General features: G+C 43.9%; 1 protein-coding gene across 2 annotated transcripts in view; it reads left to right on the top strand.

Annotated features, from left to right (window-relative positions):
• The window catches only part of LOC101872780 (extracellular calcium-sensing receptor), a 35,668-nt gene extending 11,086 nt beyond the window's left edge, over window positions 1-24,582 (top strand). Inside the window, exons 3-7 of one of the 2 annotated variants that reach the window (XM_034074630.1) lie at window positions 231-1,112; window positions 16,769-16,999; window positions 20,067-20,090; window positions 20,197-20,320; window positions 23,132-24,582. In XM_034074630.1, coding sequence (XP_033930521.1) covers window positions 231-1,112; window positions 16,769-16,999; window positions 20,067-20,090; window positions 20,197-20,320; window positions 23,132-24,582 — 2,712 coding nt within the window. The remainder of the gene's footprint in view (window positions 1-230; window positions 1,113-16,768; window positions 17,000-20,066; window positions 20,091-20,196; window positions 20,321-23,131) is intronic. The other variant, XM_005146632.3, reaches the window with a different exon arrangement.
• The last annotated feature ends 798 nt before the right edge of the window (window positions 24,583-25,380 follow it).

Below are 25,380 nucleotides of genomic sequence, written 5' to 3'. Positions count from 1 at the left end.
ACATCTGTATGTGTGCCACTGTAAGACAGTCGGCTACAACACACAGACTCTCAGAATGGATCTTGTGCAGCCACAGGCTAAGAGTACGTGGCTGCCATTGTGGTTCTCAGCTCTCTCTTCCTCCCATCCAAGGTTACACAGGTTGACAGTGATGCTAGATAAATGTAGGCAATTTATTCCCAGGCAGTTCTCTTCATGGTGTATTTTCCTTGTTTACTGTGCCCTCACAGGTCAGCTATGCCTCATCCAGTCGTCTCCTGAGCAATAAGAACCAGTTCAAGTCCTTCCTCCGCACAATCCCCAATGATGAGCATCAGGCCACAGCAATGGCAGACATCATTGAGTACTTTCGCTGGAACTGGGTGGGCACAATTGCAGCTGATGATGACTATGGCAGACCAGGGATCGAAAAGTTTCGGGAGGAGGCGGAGGAGAGGGATATCTGCATTGATTTTAGCGAGCTCATCTCCCAGTACTCAGACGAGGAGGAGATCCAGCAGGTGGTAGAGGTCATCCAGAACTCCACAGCCAGGGTGATTGTTGTGTTCTCCAGTGGCCCAGACCTGGAGCCTCTCATCAAAGAGATTGTCAGGAGAAACATCACTGGCAAGATCTGGCTGGCGAGTGAGGCCTGGGCCAGCTCTTCCCTGATAGCCATGCCAGAGTTCTTCCGTGTCATTGGCAGCACCATTGGGTTTGCACTGAAGGCAGGACAGATTCCAGGTTTTCGTGAGTTCCTGCAGAAGGTGCATCCCAAGAAGTCCACCAACAATGGCTTTGCCAAGGAGTTTTGGGAGGAGACATTTAACTGCTATCTGCCTGATGGCTCCAAAAATTCTCCATCTTCAACTTCCTTCCACAAGAGCCATGAAGAAGGACTGGGAGCTGGAAATGGAACAGCTGCATTCCGACCTCCATGCACAGGGGATGAAAACATCACCAGTGTGGAGACACCATACATGGACTACACACACTTGCGGATATCCTATAATGTGTATTTGGCAGTATATTCTATTGCCCATGCCTTGCAGGATATATATACCTGTACCCCTGGGAAAGGACTCTTCACAAATGGATCCTGTGCAGACATTAAGAAGGTCGAGGCATGGCAGGTAAGTCTTTCATTTGTGTGCCTGTGCCATACACTTGCAGAAAAAAGACAAACTGTCCCAGATGCCTTTCATCATCCTCAGACACAGCATAAGGCTCCCGGGACATAGTATATCATTGTGTGTGAGTTAGGCGCATACTCCAACCCCACAGCGGATGTATGGTAGGTTGTGTTAGGTATGCCTGCAACAAAAGGGACTTAATCTAAGTTAAATTTTCTTGCATTTGCTATGGTCCAAAAATGCACCCACAAACAATTATCACAGACTGCCTGATGCAAAGTAACTTGATCGTATATTGAGCCTTACATAAACAAGAGGGTCTGGAGAGAGCACCTAAATAAGGAAAGCAGTTTTTAGAGTTAATTTTCTTCGGCAAGTTGTATGTTTTACAATCCCACAGCAATTTTCTATACAGGCTGTATTTTTTCCACAGTTTTAAGCTTATATAGGATCAAATTAAAGCAGGGAAAATAATGTGTGCCTACTGGGCAAATAATAGATAGATGCTTTGATTTGGCAATGATACTTCTGAACTGATAAAATGATACTAACAACTTAGTCACATTTGTCCATTCATTCTATGTGTGCTGCACACCAGAAGATGGATAGTATTCTGGCATCCTTTATGAATACTCTGTACCTTAGCGTATGTTTGATTGTGTTATCTGATGTGATATTCAGTATGTGTTTTTAATATCTGCTACATTCTTACATCAGATAATTAGTTTGTAAGGCTATCAAATGAAGATACGCCAGACTGGGAGCAAATTCCATTTGCCACATTCTGGTCATCACAGAAGACTTAGGCCTGAACATGCACGAAATCAGAACATCATGGGTGAATATTGACAGATGTAAATCACATCTCCATGTGTAAGAATAATTTCCTCTGTTTGGGATAATCTAACCAAAACTAAGGCTATCTGTGCCATAAACTTTGCAGATATCAGGTGAACATTTGCAGTGGGAGCTGCAGTTTGGTTCCTGTCTAGTCTCAGTCAACTCAGAACATCAGTCAGATCAAAGTAAAAGGCACTGTCTTGGCATTTATGGGAAACCTGCATTGCTCTAGGTACCTAATTTGGGTTTACCAAAGACACTTTACTCAGAGTTGATGAGTTCAGGGTTTGACCCTCATTTAGAGGAATTTGGTGATTGATGGCTCTTTCTGAGATTTGTGTCTTTCACAGCTATTCTGCTTTTCAGGAGCACTCTGGCAGAAGTGGGCAAGTCACAGGCAGGTTTACCTTTTACTATGTTGGTAAAAATGATCCATAAATCCATTTATATGTATTTTAAATTTGTTCCTTTATGCCTTGTCAGCTTGGAAAGTAAAGCAGGATATTGATACCACAGCTAAGTAAGGTAATGTGGTGTTTATTGAGGATTCCACAAACAGGAAGAATGTCCTTTAATTTCAGTATTGCTTGTCTGGTGCTGAAGGATGGCTGTACCAACGTGTAAAGCATCCTGGTCATCTAGGCTTTTGGGTATGCATACTTGCCTTAAAGGAGGGAATCAATATCAAGAAAGAGTATGTGGGGGATAACACGACTGGGCAGGAGCAGTGGGTGCTACAAAGGAATAGGCTATACCTGAAATGATTACCATTACGTGGTGCTGGCTGTCAAGCAGATTCAATATTTGTGCTTTTTTTCACTTCATTTAAAAATCAAACACATGAATAGCAGGTAAATGCCAAATCTGTATGCACACCTACTTCATATCAGGCATTGCAGCTCATTACCCTCAGGAAGCTTTCCCCAGCCATGAGGTTAATGAATTCACCTCACAAACAAGCATCCTATAGCATATGACAACCAGAAAGAAGAAAATCTCTCTGCTGAAGTCAGTTTCATTTTCAGTAGTGCTTCTGCTGGTGGTCAACACCAGCTCCCTCTTCTCACAATCAGCTTGATAGTCGGGAGAGCAAGGATAGGTGGGATAGAGCAAGGACAGTGTTAGGAAGCATCCACACCTGAGACTAGAGGCAGCAGCCACTAATACTGTCTGCAGTCACTGACCAGGTGGTGTGGGGGACAGATAAGGCGAACCTGGTGAACTCATGGCTGGATTAGCCTGATTCTGTACAGAGCAGCCCTGGCCAGCAGGGTTAGTGGCTGGGAAAGATAAATGGTGCGTTCCACAATTTAATTAGGTACCATTTAGTTTTGTTGCCTTTCAGTGATGTTATCCCATTAACATATGTGACTTGTTATTTATTCATTGCCTGCTAATTTTATGTACCTGTAACACAAACCATTTGGAGGAACTGCTTTATATAATTTGTGGAGGATACTCGTGTGGGTCTGTATAGAAAAATAACATTTTTACCTAAGTGATCAACTCATTTGAACTGCACAGCAGTGTGTGTCCATGCCCATGGCACTGGGTTGGGAACACATGACCTTAAGCTCCTTTCCAACCCAAACCAGGCTGGGCTTCTGTGCTTTTCTCCACCCACAGAATCACAGAATCCCAAGGGTTGGAAGGGACCTCAAAAGATCATCTAGTCCAACCCCCAGTGGGTGGTTTGTGATGACAGACCCTATCCACAGACCCAGAGGCATTGCTTTGTTTGCCTGTGAAGCTGGCAGTGGGCTTCCCCACCAGAGATGAGACTGGTGAGCCTGAGCTCACAGGCTACCACAGCACATGTGGAGATGTGGGCACAGGCAGAGCTGGTGAATAGGCAGGGCAGGTTCCAGACAGGAGCCATGTGGCTCATCCCATGTGCAGAGCTGCCAGCAGGGTTCCATCCTCTATCTCAAAAATGGGAAAACTGGTATTTCTGTACTTTACAGAAAATGGCAGACTTTAATAGGGTGTGTGTGCTGCCCTTATTGTGAACTATGCATGTGCCTTAAAACGTGACAGCTTTAAGAACCTACCATGCTGCAGAACAGAAAGTAATCCAGGTTCACACCTTTGCAAAAAGCTTGCAAAGGGCAGATAGTTTTTTCAGCAGGTGCCTTTGTTGTGTCCTGCAAAATATTGGTCAAGGTTAGATTAATTACTTCTTTTTGCAGTATTTTGTTCAGGAAACAACAAGGTGAGGGGCAAGCTAGAAGGAAACTATCACCGATTTTTGTCACATTTGGAAAAGGTAAAATTTTAAAAGCACCAGGGTTTAAAGTGCAGGACAGCAAATAGTAAAACAGAAAGAATCCTCTTAAAAGACTCCATCACCTCTGATTATCAGATGCCCATTCTCTTCTGGGTGGGCTGTCAATGTTTTTAAGAGACTGTATTGAGGAGAGTTAATTCTATGTGTTGCTCTGATTCATGAACTGGCCTCCCCCAAATACAGGCTTTACCTTAAGCTACAGAATAGCAGTGGGAAGTTGAGGCAAGACCCAGGACATGGACTCAAGACATCTGCACTGATGCTGCCTTTCTCAAAATTCACTGCATCTTTGGCCTGTTTCTCCACACCAGCTCAAACAGCTTTTGAAACCTTTTTTTCTTAGTATCTTCCTTGATCAGATTTCCCAGTGCCTTCAAATTCCTTCATTTTCTTGGTCTTCGTTCATGTGGCTATTCCCATAGTCACTTCTGACAGCAAGTCCATCTGGTCTCTTTCACTTCCTATGTGTGCAAAGATTTATAACCCTTTGAGGCATTTACAGGAGCCTCTCAGGTGCCTCCCTCTCATTTCAAACACTGGGTAGACCTGCAAAAAAAATAGGGGAAAGCTGGTAGGGAATCCTAATCTGTCCTTTGGAGCAAATCATAGAATCACAGAATGGTTCGGGTTGGAAATATTTACTACTTCATATTCTTTCTGTGTGAGAGGAGGAAAACCCTCCCTTTTCTTCAGACACTGTTTCTGCCCATTCATTTGGCTGTGTGATGATTGCCAGCAAGCAGCTGATGGGTCTTTCTTTCTGACTCACATTTAAGAGTATGGCAACTAAATGGGGAAGAGAGACTCCTGTGGATTTGAGAAGGCAAAAGGTGTGCAGTCACAGGGTCACAGAGCAGAGAACCCTTAGGTGGATTCCCAGAAGACTTGCAGCTTGTGGTTATGCTGCAGGCTGTGAACTTTGGCAGGTTCATGAGTGAAAAATGAGGTAGCTCTTCTAGGCATCAAGACAAAGCATGCTGCACAGGCTGAAAAATGAGCTGTCCTAATGATTAGCAGGTTAAAGATGTGCTCCTGTAAATTATGCTGTGCCTAGAAATCTGATTGACCTCAGCCTTTGTGAAAAGCTGCCATATGCTGTTCAACAAAATCAAAGCAAATACAAATTGGCTTCACCTAGCAACACCTAAAGCTTATTGCACCCATGCACCTTCCAGCCAAGAGTTCCTTCCTCTGCAGTGGTGATCTGTGTTATGAAAAGGTAAAAATGGATTGGTACCTTCTTCAATTTTACATTTAGGTATGTCTGGCTGTCTGGAAATTGATTCTGCAAGGCTTTAAATGAGTGAATAATGCCTTAGATGACACACGCCTCTCCAGACCTTTGAGCCTAATGGGTTAGCTAATCAATTTTGTGTCTGTTGAACTACATGGGCCTGTCTGAACAATTAAAATGGTGCATGGAAAATAGATGCTTTGTGGTATAGAGAATAAAACACTCTGAGAACAGGTATTAACTGAGGCTGGTGTGAAAATTAGTCACAATTGCTGAATAGCAGGCAACTGCAAAACCTCACCTAGTCTGCCTTACAAATGCACTGGAGATATATTTGTTGAGAACAGAAAGTAAGCATTTTCCCTGCTCATTGCAGGGGAGTTAGACTAGATGACCTTTGAAGGTCCCTTCCAACTCAAACTTCTCTGTGATTCTATGATTTTACCAGGGTGCCTTTGTTACAGGAGTCTGAATTGAGAGGCAGAGAGCTTGAGCCTCACAAAGAAATGTGTGGGTCAATAGAGCAAACACAGCCATTTCCCCACAAGGCCTATAACAGACGATCACTTATCAGTTTGGAGATAACAACTTGCTGTCAGTGGAGAGCATGGCTTGGGAGATCTTCATGTAAACAGACAATAAATGGAGTATTATTCAGAGGTCTCTGCAACTAAAGAAACAAGACTTAATTGGACCTTACTAAGGGGAGGAGAGGGAGGGTGTCAGGCCTGTAATGTCTCCAGAAGAGAATGCCCAGGGAAGCCATTGCCCTTCTTGGTAGGAGAAGGGTGAGTGAGCTGCATACAGCAAATACACAGCCTCTATGTTGTGAAGTGAGGAGTTGTGGTTATTAATTACTTCATAAAGAATGACTGAGATTCTTCTGAACCAGGGTAGTACATGCTGCCTGATGACAAAAAAGCACAGGGTTCCTGCCCACACCCAAACATGTTGAATTTTTTATAAAAGTAATTTTTAATATAGTCACTTATGTGCTCTATTTGAAAGGAAGCCTTTTCTAATATTTATGAAACTTATCTGTACCTTTGTCACTTGGGGGAAAGAAGTCAGCTTTGCAGCCTGTATTGGACCTGGGAATTTTAAGGAAGGCTCCATGAGATGTTCAGTGTCTCTGTAGTGACTTTGCATAATTATCATTTGAATTACCAAGACATCAGTATCTTTTACTAAGACACAGCATGTCTTTCTTACACAAAAGGATGTAAAGTTTCTTCTAGGAGTGACCTTTTCTGATGCTACTGACAAATGGAGCTGATGACAAAGGGCTCCTTGAGAGCCCCTGGAAGGCACTCTAGAAAGCGAGGTGAGGAAACAAGTGGATTCATAGAAAATTCAGTTCCATGTTATAATCATTCCTCTGACTTGGCTGATTATCATTTATCCCAAGGTAGTGTTGAAGCTAAGTTCAAAGGCATGATAATCATAGCATAGTTTATTATTTCTCTTCTTCATGGGTGGTCAGTCATCTGCACAGATACTTTATTGACCAGCCACATAGTTTTAACCCCAAAGTGCACTTTCGTGTACTATGAAGGACTAGTGTTGCTCCACACAGTGGGCCAAATTTGGAGGAAAGAGAACAAATTGCCTTTTCTGACATACATAGGACCCTTTAATTCTTCATTAAGAGTGATCTCCCTACTGGACCAGAAGCAACACCTTGCTTAGGAAGAACTCTTACCTCTGTTTCTAGGAGGAATTACATTAAGGTTATTTAGGAACTGTAGAAATTAAAGCCTTGACTTGGCCTATATTGATAAATGAAATAGAAAAAAACTCTAGTTTTAAGCTAGTAGCCAAGTGTATCATGTGTCCAAACACAGTAACAGTGAATCCACTGGGACTTCAGTTGACCATAGGTGGGATCCATGTCTGTGTTTGCAAGAGGTGCCAATTCTAAATGCCTGAAATGGTTGCATGAGTTCAGTCAACTCAATGTGACTTTAGGACTCTATTTTTATTTACCTTTTTAATGGATAGTAGTTCTTAGATAGACTGTAATAACCATTGAGCTCAGGTTTGATGAATGACCACTATTTCATTGAAAAAAATACACCAAGTATGCAGTGTTAGTTGGTTCTCTTTCTAACAGAGAGTCAGCTTACCTAAGCATTGAAATAATTCATCCTATAGTTCCAAATAGAAATGAATTTACAGTCAAAAGCTATGACTTCCTCCTCCCTTAGAGAAAGGCACAATATCATCAAATCAATATCGGCAGTGTTTGCCGCAAGATGCAGTTTCAGAAGAAAGAAAGAAAGAAAGAGAGAGAGAGAGAGAGAAAGAGAGAAAGAGAGAAAGAAAGAAAGACTTCTTTCAGCTAAGGGATGCTTCAGATTGGTTGTAACGCCTAAGTATTTAATTTCTGAAGAGCCATGTTTGCCAGTCAAGCTGCAAGACTTATTTTCCCCAAAGTCATACTGACTAGTAGACCTCTTTTACTAGTATGATCCACGCCAGGTCCCACCTCTTGTCACAGATTGTGTCTTATTTCTAGTTGGGATTTAACTGACCTTTAGTTCCATTGGTCATTACTTGGCCTTGCTTTATTAGACTTAACAGTCCAGCTGAAGTACTCATAATTTTTCTCCATATGGTATTTATGCAATTGGATCAAATTATTCCTTAATCTTATCTTGGTAATTTAAACAGGCTGGGGTTTTTAGTCATGAGATATGTTTTCTGCTTCATATATTTCTGTATCTTTTTCACTTACCCTTTAAGACACCTGTTCTGTATTGCTTTAACAGCCTCAGCAGAGCCAGGCAGTGGAAAAAAAATATCCCAAATTTACATATTCTTATTACTTTCTTATTTATACATGCACAAGTTACATTAGACTTGCTTTTGCCACAGCATGCATGGAAGGGTTACATTAAGTTGCCAGTAACACTTTGCAGGACACGGTACCCTTTCTGTGCCTGTGGCTTGAATTTCTTATGCCTTGATGAATAAGTGTAAAATTCACTGTATAAAACACAGATGTTTGAGAGCGATCTGGGGGAGATGCTTTGCCTAATCGTTGTTTACCTTTACCTTAATCCATGCATTTTCTGCATATTTTCCCAGCAGCGCCTTTGTATGTCCTGCGAGAGTATTGATGATGAACATACTGGGTAACAGTGAGGCTTTACTGAGACTGGGGGAATTCTCTTTTCCACAAATAACTACATGAGTCATAAGGACTTAAGTAATTCCACACTTCATTTCCCTTCAAATGGAAGTCAAACTGACTATCATGACCACCTCTGAACCTCTCTAATCTCCCTTTAATTTTGTTCTTTTCTGATCAAGTGGCTAGAACTTACTGCATTTTCCAGGGAAAACTGTACTATCGATGTACATACTGGCACTGTATTTTCACTGTCATTTTCTTTCTTACTTTCATATCCTAATATTTTGTTTGCTCTTTCAGCTGTATAATGCACAGTGTTTTTACTGAACTGCCTACAATCAACAGGTCTTTGTCTTGAGTGGTTAATTCATTTAGTTTCCAACAAAAGTAATCAATAGCTTAAATTGCTACTTCCAACATATTGCATATTTTATTAGTCGTACCCATTTATCCTTCCATCATGCTGTTCATTGACCTACCTAGCTTTACCAGGATGTTACTCAGTTCTTATTGAAGCGTAACAACTTTTAATGTTCTTGAATTATTCTCAGCCTTTTTATAGCTGTTCTTGTGTCTTGAACTTAGCTCTTTCTTTCACCCTGTTTTTCAAGTCACTGGCTGACCTAGCATTTCATCAGAGCTGGGATGTCCACCCCATCTTGCCAGAATTCTTTTGCAGTATTGTCAATGAATCTCTAACTGATCATCTGTGTCAACCTCCTGATACCAACCTGTCTTCCAGAGTTCATCTCCCTTTGTTCATCTATACTGTTACCAACCTGACAGTTTCACTCCTGGAGTACAGTCCAGTCCTTGTACAGTAGGTGAAGACTAGTGTTATTATTTCCAGGCTTCTGGAAACAGGTATTACTGACTCTAGTGGCTAAGGCTAGGACCTTTCTGCCTGCTCAGGTCCTTTGCGTCAGAGCTGGTCAAAGGTGTGATGGCAGCATTGCCTTTGAGAGAGCCTAAGAGTTGGCCCTACATAAAAAACAGGCAGAACAAGATAACCCAAAGTAGAGAATGTAGCAGAAATTAAACATTTATGTAGACAGTAAAAATTTGAGCTTTGCTAGCATGTAAACAAAGATTGACATATCTTCATAGATGGAAACAAGGAAGAAAGAAAAGAAACTATTGGTTCAGGGAACATTTTTCTTAAAGCATGGTCATATTTTCTCCTGATGCTTGGCCACCGGCAGAAACCAAATCTTGTATGCCATGACCACTGGGCTAATGTGATAGCTGAGCTCTTAAGTCTTTACACCTCTTTCAGCATCATGAAAGTGTCTTCTCCGGGTACTTGATTAGGAATCCAGAATAAGAGTGGAGAATGGGCCCTCAGCAATTCAGAATGAAAAGGAGGACGTGCCATCTTCAGCGTAGTTGCCAGCTTCTCATCTTCACACTGAACCATGAAGCAGAATTGTTCACTGCTCTCAGCATGGGCACTCTGTCAAAGCAAAGAGAAAAACATTTGGTAGCCATTGGTCCAGACCTGTTTTACAGGCCTGGATATAGCTACGTGGACAGAAATTAAAACTCAGTGTGGGAAAAGCATCAAGAGAAGGGGGGAATCATTTGTCTTTTATGGGGACAGACACCTATAATGTGCCCAGGGTCACTTCCCTTGCAGGACCATTTGGCCTAGTGAGGAAACACGTTAGAAAGAAACTGCAGAAGAAAGCAAATGATATTAAACCCTTGCCGGTATATGGAGACCAATTAAGGACTTGTCACACTTGAGACAGAGGAAATTACAACCTATAGCAGATCTGGATATTGATGTCTATTTAAGAATTATCAAGACTAGAGCATTTAACCTGTTTGGTGTCTCACACACTCACTTGCTTTCCCCTCCCAGTTATATTCAGCAGGTCTCCCCCTCCCAGCAGGGACACAGTGGTGGTCTGTCAATGTGGAAGTCATCAGTTCGTGTTGTGCAGCTTTTCATTTACCAGTCTCGAGCATCATCATCAACATGGACAAGTTCACTGGGCATCCCCTAACATTTGTCTCCACACATCTCCTCCAGGATCTCTCCCCACTTCCAGTGTTTCTCATCCAGATATGATCTTGTCTTCTTTCTAGGCCTGAGCCCTAGGTTTTGGTTGCAATCAGCCTCCTAACTGGTGGTTCTGTCTCACATCTTGTTATCAATTGGAGGGTCTGGGACATGCCACTTTTGGTTAGTTCAGCTGCTATCAAAATGTACAGCTAGTACACACTGCTTGCAGCTGGCTTGTGCTTCAGAGTGTAACAGTTCAGCTTACACACAGCACGCACACAATTATCTGCTGCCTGACAATGTTCACAATTTAAGTGGGGTTTTTTGCCTGCCACTAGCTCTAATACTAGTGAAATAAAGTAAGCAGATCACAGAGAGGTGAAGAAAACTAAGAGAGCTGGCAAGGCAAAACAAAGGTACTGAGTGGTGTTTATTGAAAGTGAGACAGCGCCCTTCAAATAGCTGAGTTATGTCCAGTGTGTAAAACAGGAAAGATCATAAACTCTGGCATGTTAAATGCAAAAATAAAATAAGGTAAGCCAAAAACCAAATGAGGAATAGGCTGTAAATGGGAAAAAGCTCATAAATCCTTATTTGAACACTTCAGCGGTAGGACTGCCTGTTGAGCCATAGATTATTACTGCAAAAGACAAGGTGAGGCTGTGACAGAAGAAAAGTGTGCTTTTATAGACGAACCTGAGAAAGTTCCTGCATTTGTTTATTTATGAGGGAATTGTAGAGGTTCTGTCTGAAGTGACTGTTGAAGAAACCATGGGACATAAGAGCGAAATGAACCTTAATACTTCAGTGCAAGTCAATGATGTTTACCTGAGAGCTCTGCCAGAGCTCACAGATGAAGTAGCTCACAGATGAAGTAGTTGAAGTGCTGCTATGGTGCTCAACCTGTCACTTAAAACAGGCCTAGCCTCTGAGGCCTAGAAAGTTGACACATGTAACATCAATTTCCTAAAAGGGTCCTGGGGGAGATCCAAGGAACTAGCAGAGGCTGATGAGCCCATTATTAGAAACATCAGTAAAGAAAATAATGTATTCATATATCAGGAAGGAAAAACAGAATATACTGAGGACTTGATGACTTTTGCAAAGAGAAACTGTGCCTCTCCTGAAGCTGTTTGAAGGCACTGGGATGTATATGGATAAGGGAGTTCACGGAGAATGCTGAGGCTTCTAGGAGGCTTCTGGTAGCCTGTTATCAAATTCAGTCCCACATGGATGAATAGTTGGTTGAAAGTCAGCAGAGGATAAAAATAAGTGGTGAGTTCTAACTAATCACAGATGTGATATTCAAGCTTGAACAAGTCCTTGGGTGAACTCCTCAGGTCTTAAGTAGTAATTAAAGAAGCAAAGGTAGTGTTAAGAACAGTCACACTAGAAAAGGGACAGGGAGGTAAACAGAGTGTCCTGGGGCCACTTTATTAACCCTTGGTGCATCTCACTTCAATATCATGTTCAGGTCTCAGAACGGATGAAAGAGAAACTTCCAAACTGGGAAAGTTTGGAGAAGGGTCCATGGAACAGCTTCTGTACAAGAAGCAGCTAAGTCAGATATGGCTCATCAGCCTGGGAAAGAGGTCGCTGAAGAGAGATTTGACAAAGGCTTGCAAAGTCCTAAGAGGCATGGAAAACATGACTAGCAAATGACAAGTCTTTTCCAACATAAGCATGAAGGTCATTAAAAGAGATTTGTAGCTACTCTGTTCCAACAGGCAAGAAGAGGTGCTTTTCTCATCAAATGTAGGTCTCCTTGCTGTCAGAGGCTGTGGATTTGAAAAGTTTGCCCTGTTGCAGAACACAGATGTGCAATGTCTTGGTAGAAAAATCCACCACAGGTTACCAGGTACAAAGACCTTTAGCCTAGGAAGTAACGGAGCTGCAAAATGCGAGAGTATTCTGGGGAATTATCACATCCCCTTCTACTCTTGTGTTGGTATTTGCTGTTGGCCACAGTCAGAAGCAGGTCCTGGGAGGTGGGCTGCCAGTCTGCCCTAATACAGCTGTATTTATGATCCTCCCATAAGAGTGAAAAGCACATGATCCAGAATATCAAGCCTGGATAAAGCATGAGATGCTATGATTCTGGGAATGGCCTTACCAGGAATAATGGGAGGGTGCAGTATAGGGCAACTTGAAAGTCCTTTCTGATAATAGGTGTTTTAATGAAAAAACATTGCAATTCAACGTGAAGCCTGTGACAGAGGGGAAAAAAAGTAAAAAAAGAAGGAAAAAATCCATCTGAAGACAGCAGCTTGCACAATGCTGTCCCTCAGGCTTCCACCGGCTACTGGTGATGCATTCAAGGCAGGAGGTCAATGCTTCTTTCGTAAACTTTTGGTTCCAGAATATGACACATGGATCTCTGACACGTGCTCTTGCTCTCACAGAAATGGGGTCTTTTAAGTCTTTGTGCATTGAGTCCTGGGTATTTATGTTTCTATTTTTAGTTACAAAACACAGTGACACATTCTTAACTGTAAAGCCTTTAGCTAATCATTGATAGACTGCTGCCTGTAAAAGAGTGCTGTACTTAACTCAGAGTCTACAACTTCCTCTTTTAAAGTTCAATGCTTCTGTACTCCTTGGCTGTTTAAACTGTATTTTCATCCTGCTGAGAGCAGAACTTTTGTAGTACACAGATACCATCCTGGGATTTTCTTACCATCTAAACAAGGAACATGTCCTAGTAGTTGTTCAGTTACCATTTCATAAGCTGCCCTTCAAAAATTTAGACTTTGAACCAAGCTCTGGTATTTCCTGGAAAGAAAAGCCAGATTTTGTTACTCCTGTTGTTCTGTTGCCCCTCCATTTGGTATTTTAGATAGGATACGTGTCTTTCTTGCATTAACTGATTGATACACAGGACTCTGCTGCTCCCTAGCTATGGCTGCATAGCTGAGGCTGCTACTCTGTGCCTGAGGTAAAACAACATTAAGTGCAGATCAGTGCTTTTATAAGAATATTTACCTGCCAGATAGAGATATCAGCTCATACATGAAATGATTTGTAACCTGAATCTTCAGCTGTAGGTGGGGAAACATGCTGCTAAACTAATCCTACAAAACCCCAGCAGTAGCTAGGGGTATATATTACTTTCTAAGCAGCCTAATGTTAAGAATAAGAAAAGACTATAGGAAAAAGCAAAGGAATAGACTATTGAGATGAATGCTGTGAAATAAAACAAAAGGAAGTGCATCAAAGGAATCCAGAACTTTCCACTGTTGATCTTGCTGACAATAAAACCAACCAGCCTCCTTCCAGAAGAGGCAAAACTTGAATTGGAGAATCTTCAATTTGGCTTTTGTAAGATTGTCTCCTAATGTGTGTAGTAGCTGTAATCAAAAGAAGTGCAAAGCCCGCACCTCCTGTCTATACAGATAACAGTCAACCAGAAGTGATACCCAGTCAGTATATCCTAGTGTTGCTCTGCAGAGTGCTACAATGCTGCATGAGAGTGCAGTACGGAGTTAGGGTCAGGAGAAACATGGCATTCAGCTCAATGATTCACACCTGATCTGGATGTCACAGCTGCAGGTGTCACCCTGTGGTAGGTGTGTCATGGTGTAAGCCCAGCCGGTAATTCAGTACCACACAGTCTCTCACTCCCTGCCTTCCTCCCCACCCTCTTCCAGAGGGTAGAGATAATAACAGCCCAGTAACTAAGGTATAACACAAACCACTACTGCTACCATCAATAATAATAATGATAATAACATTATCATTGTGAAAATAACATTATCATTGTGGAAATAACAAGGGAAGAGAATACAACTGCTCACCACCCACCAACCGACACCCAGCCCGACCCGAGCAGTGATCTCGCCCTTCCAGGTAACTGTCCCCAGTTCTACATCCTGGGCATGATGTGCTGTGATATGGAATACCTCTTTGGCTAGTTTGGGTCAGGTGTCCTGTCTCTGCTTCCTCCCGGCTTCCCCTCCTCCCTAGCAGAGCATGAGACTCACAAAGTCCTTGGTCAGACTAAACATGACTTAGCAACAACTAAAAATATCAGTGTTATTAACGCTGTTCCCAAGCTGAACATCAAAAACACAGCACTGCACCAGCTACTAAAAAGGAGAAAAATGACTGCTACTGCTGAACCCAGGACAAGGTGCTAGAGGAAAGTCCTGCTTGGGATTTTACACTGATGATGAACAAAGTTCCTGCTAGCATGTTCAAGTCTGCAGCCCCAGTAAAATGAGGCCAAAGTGAGTTGATGCAGTACAGATGTCGCTGGGGATCTGCAGACCTTGTGTCACTTGTTCTGAACTCAGAGCTGCTTCTGCTCTGTTCTCACTGTTCCCTGATGGAACTGTGCAAGTATCATCTTCTTGACTGCCACTCAGGGAGGAGGGGGAGGAAAGGAGAGCTATGGCTTCTTTCCTTCCCCACAGCAAGCAGGAATGTCCTGGCTCTCCACTGCGAAATGCCAGAGCAGAGCACCTCCTTTTGCCATGTCCATCAGAGGGTGAGGTCTTCAAAGGACAGGTCCTGGCTTTTAAATGAGACCACTTCAGCTGCACACCTTATGGAGCAGCTGGTCTGCAGAGGAGGGCCAGCAGTGATGAGAAAGAGAGAAGAAAAATCCTGCCTCCACCATCTCATCCATTATCCAAAGACTGAATACTGGGGTGACATTTTGATGTACTTCCATCAACATCACACAAAGCTGAAAAGGTGCTGCTAGCTGCATCCTGCCTAGTAATACTGTGATTTTTCCAGACCCTGTCAGGCTGGCATTGATATAGGCAGTGAGAGGAGGATATGTCAGTAGCTCTGGAGATTTTAGCCTGAGACAGGAGGATCCCCAAAAGGAAACAGAGAAAAATGAGACAATTCAGTAAAACTGATGGGAATTAATGAAGTGGTTCTGTTCCCCTGTCCCTGTGCTTCCAGGTGGAAAGGCTTCATCAAAACAATGTTGTCTGTTCTATGTCTGTGGGGTGAGGAGTGCTCTGCCTGCCCAGAGAAATTAATTTTATTGTGTTTTTTCTTATATGTTGCCATCCAAGGTTGTAAGTTTGGGCACTCACAGGTGAGAGAGAGAAGACTGGGCTTACAGGCTGCCACAAATGCTAGAACCACAGCAGCATATACACTTAAGTGCTCTAGCAAGAGCTGACAGCCCCCAGAGTCCCCTCAGCTTTCTATAGATGACCTCTACAGAGAAACTAAGAATCACAGAATCCTGGAATATTTAGAGTTGGAAAGGACCTTAAGATCATCTAGTTCCAACCCCCTGCCATGGCTGTTAAACGATGGGGGGTCAGAGATCTGGAAATCTGAAAATGCATAAACCAGCAACTAACTTTTGAAGATATATGGATGAACTGTATTGCAGTAGCCAGTACAGGCTTTCCTTCATACTGCAGTTTCTTTGGTCTACCTGTCAGGCTATCTAGATCATGAATTTTGAAGCTGCAGTTGTCCCTGAGGTTAACTGCGCTTGTCTGCAGCATATGACAGTTTAAAGCATGAAGTGAAAACTACAGGAGTCAACACATGGGGACAGGCAGAATGTGATTACTTGAAACTACACAGCCAAGAATCAGGATCAAAGAAAAAGGGGTATGAATTCTCCAGCTTGATTTGTTGTTTTTTACTGCAGTGCATTGAGCTTGGGGTATTTCAATGAAAAGTCAATTTTGAATTGTTTCTTGAGCATTCCCATTTTGAGTGTTGGATTATTCAGGATGAGCAATGCCAACTGAGAGCATTTATGTAAAGTGGTTACAAGAGCAGGGTGAGAGGGATGCATGGGTGACTGAAACACTTCAGTGGCTGCTGTCACTTCTCTGCCCCTGACGAAGAGCTGCCTGATGGGCTTGCAGAGGTGTGTCAAAAGGGACTGAAGAGGAATGCTAAATTGCTGATGGGATAACAACTGGTGTCACAGATGGGTGCCAACCACCCTGAGGGCCATGATACCTTGTGCTGCCTACAAGGTTTGTACAGGCTCTCTCTGTGTGTGATGTCTATGAGATAAAGCCTGCTCCTACTGTAATTAATTCATTTTTAAGAGATTAAGAACTGTAGTAAAGTAGTTATTTACAGTTCTGTCCCCATAGCAGATGTGTGCTGTGGTAGAGTTGTGACAGGCAAACATTCATGATGTCTCTTCATCTCTCTCCAGGTGCTCAAGCATCTGCGACACTTAAATTTCACCAATAACATGGGGGAACAAGTGGATTTTGATGAGTTTGGGGACCTGGTAGGGAATTACTCAATAATCAACTGGCACCTCTCTCCAGAAGATGGTTCAGTCGTCTTTGAAGAGGTTGGGCACTACAATGTTTATGCCAAGAAAGGGGAGAGGCTCTTTATCAATGAAAACAAGATCCTGTGGAGTGGATTCTCTAAAGAGGTAGGTGCTTAAATCCTTGCAGCAGCATTTCCCAAGTCTCTGTGGACTGAAATTTGAACTAACCCTGGACACTTCTCGTATTATGGCTCTGTGTCTCACTAAAAAGATCCATTCATTTTACTGTATACATGGTCTCTGCCATAGTCTTTCATACCCCAATTACACACTTCTGGAAATAACAGGCACCTGCTTCTCCCCTCCCATACATTTGATGAGCCTGGGTATTAAGCCCTGTCAATCTGCCCAGGTTCACTTAGACATGGTGCTCAAATAGAGATGCCAGTGTCTGCTACTGTTTTTAATCTACCAGAAGGTGCTTCTGCAGTCTCAAGAGTACATGGTGTAGCCATTGTTTTTAGTCATGCCTGTGTCCTTCTCCACTTCCCTGCATATGTTAAAACTTTTCAGCTTAACCATTGTCGCTAGTAGCCAAGGTTGTGTTCCTTCATGTAATGGAAAGGTGATGGAAAGATCCCTGGGTAAGAGCCCCCTCCAGCCTAGACAGAAACCCTGGTTTCCACAGGGGATGCTAAACAGGCATCTGGCTTGTGGCCTGGGAGATGACACAGGGAGCTTAGAAATGTCACTGTGAGGCCTGGCTGCAGTGTTTAGATGTGTTAAATCAGTACCTGATTACTGAACAAGGCAGTTAACTTCCAGGTGATTATTCACATTGGCTGACAGATAGGTAACTGCTTCTGTAGTAGTTACACTTTTCGAATACAATTACACTATACATTAAGCCTTACTTACTCCAGCTAGCCCAGCTTCACTTACAGCTTAAATCCAGAACTCCCTGAAGGACATGGGTCAGGCCGAGCACATTAGAGAAATACTGAGCTCTGGTTTTTCTAAGCCCAGCTGGAGTCTTTGAGGCAAGTGGCATTAGGACCTGATGTCTTAACCCCTCCTTCTGATCATTGCAAATGCCACTGTCACCTTTTCCAACAGCTAGGATGTTACTGGTTTTTATTTAACCAAATAATTGTGTTCTGTTGTCTAAATTCTTCCAAGAGCACTATATTTACCTCCATTCTCTGTCCTAAATTGTTACAAGTTAGATGGGATGTTGCCAAATGTCATGTAAATTGTGTGCCGGTGGAGGGGTTTGTGATTCCTGTGTCTGCTGCAGCTTTTTTTTTCAGTTTATAGAGTTTGAATTTCTTCCAGGTAAAAAGCTTTGCTCAAAGTGAGTAGTCAGTACTTCACTTGCTGAAGTTCTCTGTGCCTCTGCCATCCTCAGAAAAAGATTAAATGTAGTTAATTCTAACACAGAAACTTCAGTGCTGGCCAGACTTGCCAAAAAACAAGTTAAAGAGTAGGTAAAATAGATTAATTTGGGCAGAACTTGATGAAATTCCCCACAGAATACTTAAGAAGGCAGCCAAAGCAATCTCAAAAGTACTAGCAATTTATCTTTGAGCAATGTGGAGGATGGGTGATGTCTCAAAGGATTAGAGGAGGGTGATTGTAAGGATTGTAATCTCAAGATTGTAATCTCAAAGGATTACAGGAGGGTACCAGTTTTTAAAAGCAGAGATAGGAAAGCCAAGGGAATTACACACAATTGAGCTGGGTTTCAGTAACCTCAAAGACTAGATAAAAAAAACCCCTATTAAACAGTTTATAAGCACATGACAACAAACTGATAAGAAAAAGCAAAATGGATTTGGCAAGATGAAATCATGCCAGACCAATTTAATGTTCCTCCTTGGAAGCTCAGTCAGCTTAGTAGATAATGGGGAAGCAGTGCATGACTTCAGTCAGGCCTTTCATTCAGCCCTGTTCAAAATTGGCAGTGACAGTCTAGACTGGTGAAGTCCTCTTGGTGAATGCACTGCATGCTGAAAGACTGTCCCGAGGAATATTTCTTAACAGCAAAGAGTGATTCAAGTGGGGAGCTTCAGGTATTTGTCCTGGATTTGTATCTGTCCAATGAATTATGCAATCCTGATTAATAGCTTAGAAACAGTGTTCCCAGACTGTGCTGCACCTGTACTTCAGAGTGATAGGCAACAGTGACCACTCTCAGCTGCAGGTGAATATCAAAATGGGCATCTCCACATAGGAGCTGCCACTATCAAAGCAACTTACTTGCAGTACTCACGTACCCTGTGGCTGAGGTCAGTGCCTGCATACAGGAAATACCCAAACCATATCCCAGACTCATGTCCTAAGTGCATTCACATAGTAGGTTCCTGGAGATCAGCACTTGAGCAAACTAGCAGTAAACTTATAAAAAGATCAATGGAGGCTTCCAACCAGAGCAACCCTTAAGTATGTATGGATCAGAGTACTTTGCTGGCAGTGGAAATTGTGGGTTTACCTCCTCTGAGCTAGGAAATTCATCTGTGCTACCTCTTTCCTTAATTTAGTTGGGAAAAAGGTGAGTCCAACCTCTGGTTGTGCTCCTCAGTAAAGAAGGCCCATCCTTCTGCTTACTATGCTGAACTCGTTGTCAGTGTGCATTAGGCATGCAGGGAGCATACCCATGCAACTACTTGCTGCAGGGATATGACCATGCCCAGGTGGACTCACACACAGCATAAGTGCAGAGCCAGCAGGTGATACCAGCTCATCATTTGCAGCACCAGAAACCCGGAAGCCTTTGGATTTGCATATAGCTGCCAGTTTGCATCTTTAGGTGCTCAGTGTTCCAAAAACAAGGCCTTTCTTTCATATGGAAACTCCTCTGGTTTAGTTAATTTACCTGTTTTGTTTCTGGGTTGGAGAGAGTCTTTAGGAAACAAGAGGAACTGGGTTTCAAGAAACTCTTTTAATTCCCATAAATTTGTTGGCACTCAATATGCAATATATGGGATATATTTGCAAGGTTGACTCAAATTCTTGCCAGTGGAGACTGATTGTCTTTTAACCCTCTAATGACCATTTTCTGGTATTTGTATCATGGGTCACATATGAGTTCAGAGTGTCCACAACACAGAAAAGATTACAAAGATCTGTTGATCTACCGTCCCTTGATGTGGTCTTTCAAACAAATACCACTGAAGCGAGCTGGGGGAGAACTACTTTGTAAAATGTCTGTTGTGTGGAGCAAAGAGGTGAGCCTCTGAGGTTCTCCATCCAGCAAGCTAGTCGAGCAGTAACACCCTTGGAGGAAGCCCAGGGTCCCACTGTAGAAAAGCTGCACATGGGGCACTGACACTATTAACCCTCCTTGGGCTCTTTTCTTGCAGGTGCCTTTCTCTAACTGCAGCAGAGACTGCCTCCCAGGCACGAGGAAGGGCATCATTGAGGGAGAGCCCACCTGCTGCTTCGAGTGCGTGGACTGCCCCGATGGGGAGTACAGCGATGAAACAGGTAATACCCTCAGAGCTGTGCTGGGCTTGCAGAGGACAACACGAGCACCGGGGCATCACCTGCGGCTGTGCTGAGAGCACTTCCCTGCAGTGCTGAGCTGGGGGCTGCTTTGCCAGGGGGCTGCACAGAAGCTCTGCAGGGGCTTCTGAAAAACTTACAGGAGTTGAGTCCTGTGGCTCCCAGATCCTGTCTTCCACTAAGCCTGCTTGTCCTGCTGTGCTCAGTTACAAAAGTTAAGGCAGAGAACTTGAGAAAAAGACTTGCATATAGGAAGCCTCTCTGGCAGCCACAAGTAAACTCCACTGCACTGTAGCAGTAGCTTTTATTCCTCCAAAAACCTGAAGGAAGGAGACACTTCCTACCCTAATCCTAAATTCCGTAGTTATCTGTCCGCCTCCATCTTTTCCTCATGTTAGCACAGTTTTATTTCATGCTTTATGAAGAAATAAAGTCAGTTCCATCCCTGACTTCACAAGCAGAGAGGATTATTTCCCTTTATGGAATCATCAACCACAGTTTCTGTCGAGCACTGGCACTGCAAGAGACCAAAATCTCTGGGTCTTACCAAACACCCATGGACATCTTATTTGCTGGTTTCAGTAGGATCTTGGCTCAAACCACTCAGGTTCTGCAGCCTGAGTTTTAGAATTGACTGAAAAATTCTGTATTTCCAACACCATTAGTGCTCCCTCAGTGCTGGGCAATGAAGGCAAATAAATCCTTTCATAACAGTAGTTCCCTCCACACTGAAGAGGGATCTCATCACCAGCAGCACTGGCCCCACTGCACACTTGCAGACCTTGGCAGAGATTAAAACTTCAGTAAGCTGCTTGCAACGCTTAGAGCAAGCATTCTTCTTTGGGAGAATCTCATTTGTATCCTGTCACACAGGAATTCTATGTTTTTAGCATGAGCATATAGTACTACAGGATGCTTGGGAGAAGCATTTTCAGATTAAATGGAAGTAGTTCTGGTCATGTGTAATAGGGGTCTTTTGGTGTTTTCCTCATGATTTTGGGAGCTAGCACTTGGTGCACTGGTGAAATCTGTGGTGCTGAGGGGGCAACTGCCTTCTGACAGTTTCCTGCTTCAATTTCAGCTGACAGTAATGCTCTTTATTTCCTGTAATTGCCAGTCATATAGGCATAGAGAGCAGTTTTACAACCAGTCTCATCCAGATACGAGACAGTGATGCTATTGAAGGAGACAATCTGTTGTGTCCTCTTGCAGCTGCTTGCTCCCACCCTTTGTCTGGGAGCAGCACTGGTTCTCTGCAACTTCTCTAGTCTTCCTGAAAACCAGCTCTTGGCAGGCTGAATTTCCAGCTAGAATGAGAAGCTGTGTGACCTCCAGTGCTAACACAAAGGAAAAGGCCAGAATGAGCAGCCTTGGGGGAGGAGAAAGATCTGGTTTACTCCCTTCTGTGGCAGCATGGTCTCTGGGTCACCTCAAGACAACAATGAAAGCACATCCTCAGAATGCAGTGCTAGATAGCTGCCCGTCTCTGGTAGAGGTGGATGAAATCCCTGCTATGTGAAGTTAGCTCTGCCTTGCCTGCAGTTTGTAGGAGATTTCAGGTAAAACACAAGAAAAATCAAAGTGTTGGCTCAATGGATGTAAATGAAATAACACATGGTGATGGGACCTTCTGACTGACCTTTTGCATCTAGTACCAGTTTTTCATATCAACAGCTTAGGTGAGGCAATCAGTCCTTAGGAAAGCAGTATCAGGTTACAGATGCTCCTTCCAACCAACCCTGCAGGAGAGAGCTTGAAATCCTCTGTTCTTATTAGCTGGGCATTCCTGTCTTTCTCATTAGCACCATGCTCTATTGTGGAAGCTATGCTGAGTCTCTGTGCTCAGGTGCAAAGCTCAGAGGGAAGCTGCTAGTAAAAGAGTTTTCTGAATGTTTGCTCCCAGAACTCACTGCAGCCCACTGCTATCCTGCTGGAATCCTAAAGGCTGAGGCAGCTTGTGACTTAGAGCTCACTGCTCTCAACCCCTTTCCGCTGCCATCAAAGGAGTCATGACTGCCTCCACTGGAGGCCAAGACCCATTGAATCAAAGGAGAAGACCAGAAGCAGCAGGTCCTTGCCTTTTGATTATGACAGTCATTGGAGACATACATTGCCACCCCAGCAAACACAACTAGTTTCATGCAGAGGAAAGAGATGAAGGCATCAATTTTCCCTCTGAAAGTACCAGTGGGACACTTTGCCAGGTGTGGGGAGAGTGATATCGTTAAGACACATCTTTCCCTGATGCTCCAACATGAAATGAGTGTGCTGGGAGCCAAGGGCATTCCCTGCCTTCAGGAAAGAGCAATTTAAACACTTCTAAGACCTGCCTCTGTAGAATATGAAACATGATCTCAAAGCACTAAAGGAGGCAGGCATGGTTTTAATTTTCTCTGTAATAGACATGCAGGATGTTTCACATGATGGTAAAAGTGTGAGAAGTATGAAGACAGAGAGAAGTAGATGGATGAAGGAACAGGAAGAAAGAGGAACAGTGCATGTGTTAACAGTAGTTGCAAAGTTTTGCCAAGAAATGGATTCCAAAAACACAAGTGCAGGGGCAGGACTTTACAGCTTAAAGCTGGAACTAAGCATGCCTTGTGATCTCCTGCCCATGGGAGGCCAGTTGTTTCAGTGTAAAACACTCTGAAACACCAACATGTCAGCAGACACCTGAAGGGAACACCCCGTGTATTTAAGATGGAGGCTGGTATGTAGCCACAATACATGTCAACCCACATTTCAGCCTCTCAGTGTGACAAACCTTCCCTCTCCCTGTCATTTCTTTTTCAGATGCAAGTGCCTGTGACAAGTGCCCTGAAGATTACTGGTCCAATGAGAACCACACATCCTGCATCCCCAAGCAGATAGAATTTCTGTCCTGGACCGAGCCCTTTGGGATTGCTCTGACTCTCTTTGCTGTGCTGGGAATTTTCCTGACCTCTTTTGTCCTGGGAGTCTTCACCAAATTTCGCAACACGCCCATTGTCAAGGCCACAAACCGGGAGCTGTCCTACCTCCTCCTCTTCTCCTTGCTCTGCTGCTTCTCCAGCTCATTATTCTTCATTGGTGAGCCCCAGAACTGGACTTGCCGTCTGCGGCAACCAGCTTTTGGCATCAGCTTTGTCCTCTGCATCTCCTGCATCCTGGTGAAAACAAACCGTGTCCTACTTGTCTTTGAGGCGAAGATCCCCACGAGCCTCCACCGAAAGTGGTGGGGCCTCAACCTCCAGTTCCTCCTAGTTTTCTTGTGCACGTTTGTACAGATTGTCATCTGTGTGATTTGGCTGTACACGGCCCCACCATCCAGTTACCGAAACCATGAACTGGAGGATGAGATTATCTTCATCACTTGCCATGAAGGCTCCCTGATGGCCCTTGGCTTCCTCATTGGCTATACTTGTCTCCTGGCAGCCATCTGCTTCTTCTTCGCCTTCAAGTCTCGAAAACTGCCTGAGAATTTCAATGAAGCCAAGTTCATCACCTTCAGCATGCTAATATTCTTCATTGTGTGGATCTCCTTCATCCCTGCGTATGCCAGCACATATGGCAAGTTCGTCTCTGCTGTGGAGGTGATTGCGATATTGGCTGCCAGCTTTGGGCTCTTGGCCTGCATCTTCTTCAACAAAGTCTACATCATCCTCTTCAAGCCCTCCCGCAACACAATCGAGGAGGTGCGCTGCAGCACAGCTGCCCATGCTTTCAAGGTGGCTGCCAGGGCCACACTGAGACGGAGCAACGTGTCACGCAAACGCTCCAACAGCCTGGGGGGCTCCACCGGATCCACTCCTTCCTCCTCCATCAGCAGCAAGAGCAACCACGAAGACCCCTTTCCTCTACCAGCCTCTGCTGAGCGGCAGCGCCAGCAGCAGCGTGGCTGCAAGCAGAAAGTCAGCTTCGGGAGCGGCACGGTCACCCTGTCACTGAGCTTTGAGGAGCCACAGAAGAACGCCATGGCCAACAGGAATGCCAAGCGCAGGAACTCCCTGGAGGCCCAGAACAGCGATGAAAGCCTGATGCGGCACCGGGCCCTGCTTCCCCTGCAGAACAGTGAGCCCCTCAGCGCTGAGCCTGGCTTCCAGGCAGCTTCCAGCCCAGAGACCAGCTCACAGGAGTCAATGGTGGGTGACACCAAAGAAGAGGTACCAAGCCCTGAGGTGGAGCCTTCCCTGCCATCAGCTAACTCCCGAAATTTTATAGGCACTGGAGGTGGCTCTGTAACAGAGAACACAGTACATTCCTAACAAAAGAAGATCGTGAAAAGCACAACAGCCCCCAAGAGGAACTTGCTCACCTCTTGCTTCTGAATGGGAAAGACAACAAAGACACATTCCTGTGACACAGCCCCACCAAACCTTGCTGTTAGCACTGGCAGGATAACACACACGCCTCCTGAGGAAGGACTGTGTCTGGGGAGCCTTGGACTGGATTTGCTTTCGCTTTATTGAAACCAGGACATCTCAGAAGGACAAGTGAAGATCACCTCTGGTGGGGCTTAAGCAGAAGTCTGCATGCTGCCTTGCCTCCATAAGCTTTTCCTGCCAGACTGCAACTCAGCTGACTATGGGAGGCACTAGGCAATTCCATTATACTCTGCTTTTACATTTATGTATAATATTCCTCTTTCCCACTATGTATAATATTCCCTCTTTATCCAGTATATGTGATCTGTAACCATGTGCATCAGGACTCCCAGCTCTACCAAAAGCAAGGTACACGGTTTCACTTGGGGAAAGCACGGTCATGGGGAAAATAAAAAAGCCCCCAACATCCTGCATGCTGTGTACAGCCAAGGGTGTGAACATGTAAAGTATTTAATGTGACAGAGCGCCCTGCTATTTATATTTAGTAATGTCCCGATCTCTCCCTTCTGCCCAGCAGGAAATACTGGACAATACTCTTCATAGACTCCATTGCACTAGCCCAAACTACTATGTTCCTACTGGTTTCCTCCAGCTGAGGTAGTTTTACCTCCAGCCTGCCTGCTTTAATGGACGGGGAGAACAGCTTATAAATCCCTCCCAGAGAACGTTGTGAGAGCA

This window comes from Melopsittacus undulatus, chromosome 2, assembly GCF_012275295.1.
Source record: "Melopsittacus undulatus isolate bMelUnd1 chromosome 2, bMelUnd1.mat.Z, whole genome shotgun sequence".
NCBI classification, from domain to species: domain Eukaryota; kingdom Metazoa; phylum Chordata; class Aves; order Psittaciformes; family Psittaculidae; genus Melopsittacus; species Melopsittacus undulatus.
The sequence above is the reverse complement of the archived record's forward strand: the minus strand, read 5'-3'. Positions and strand labels throughout refer to the sequence as shown.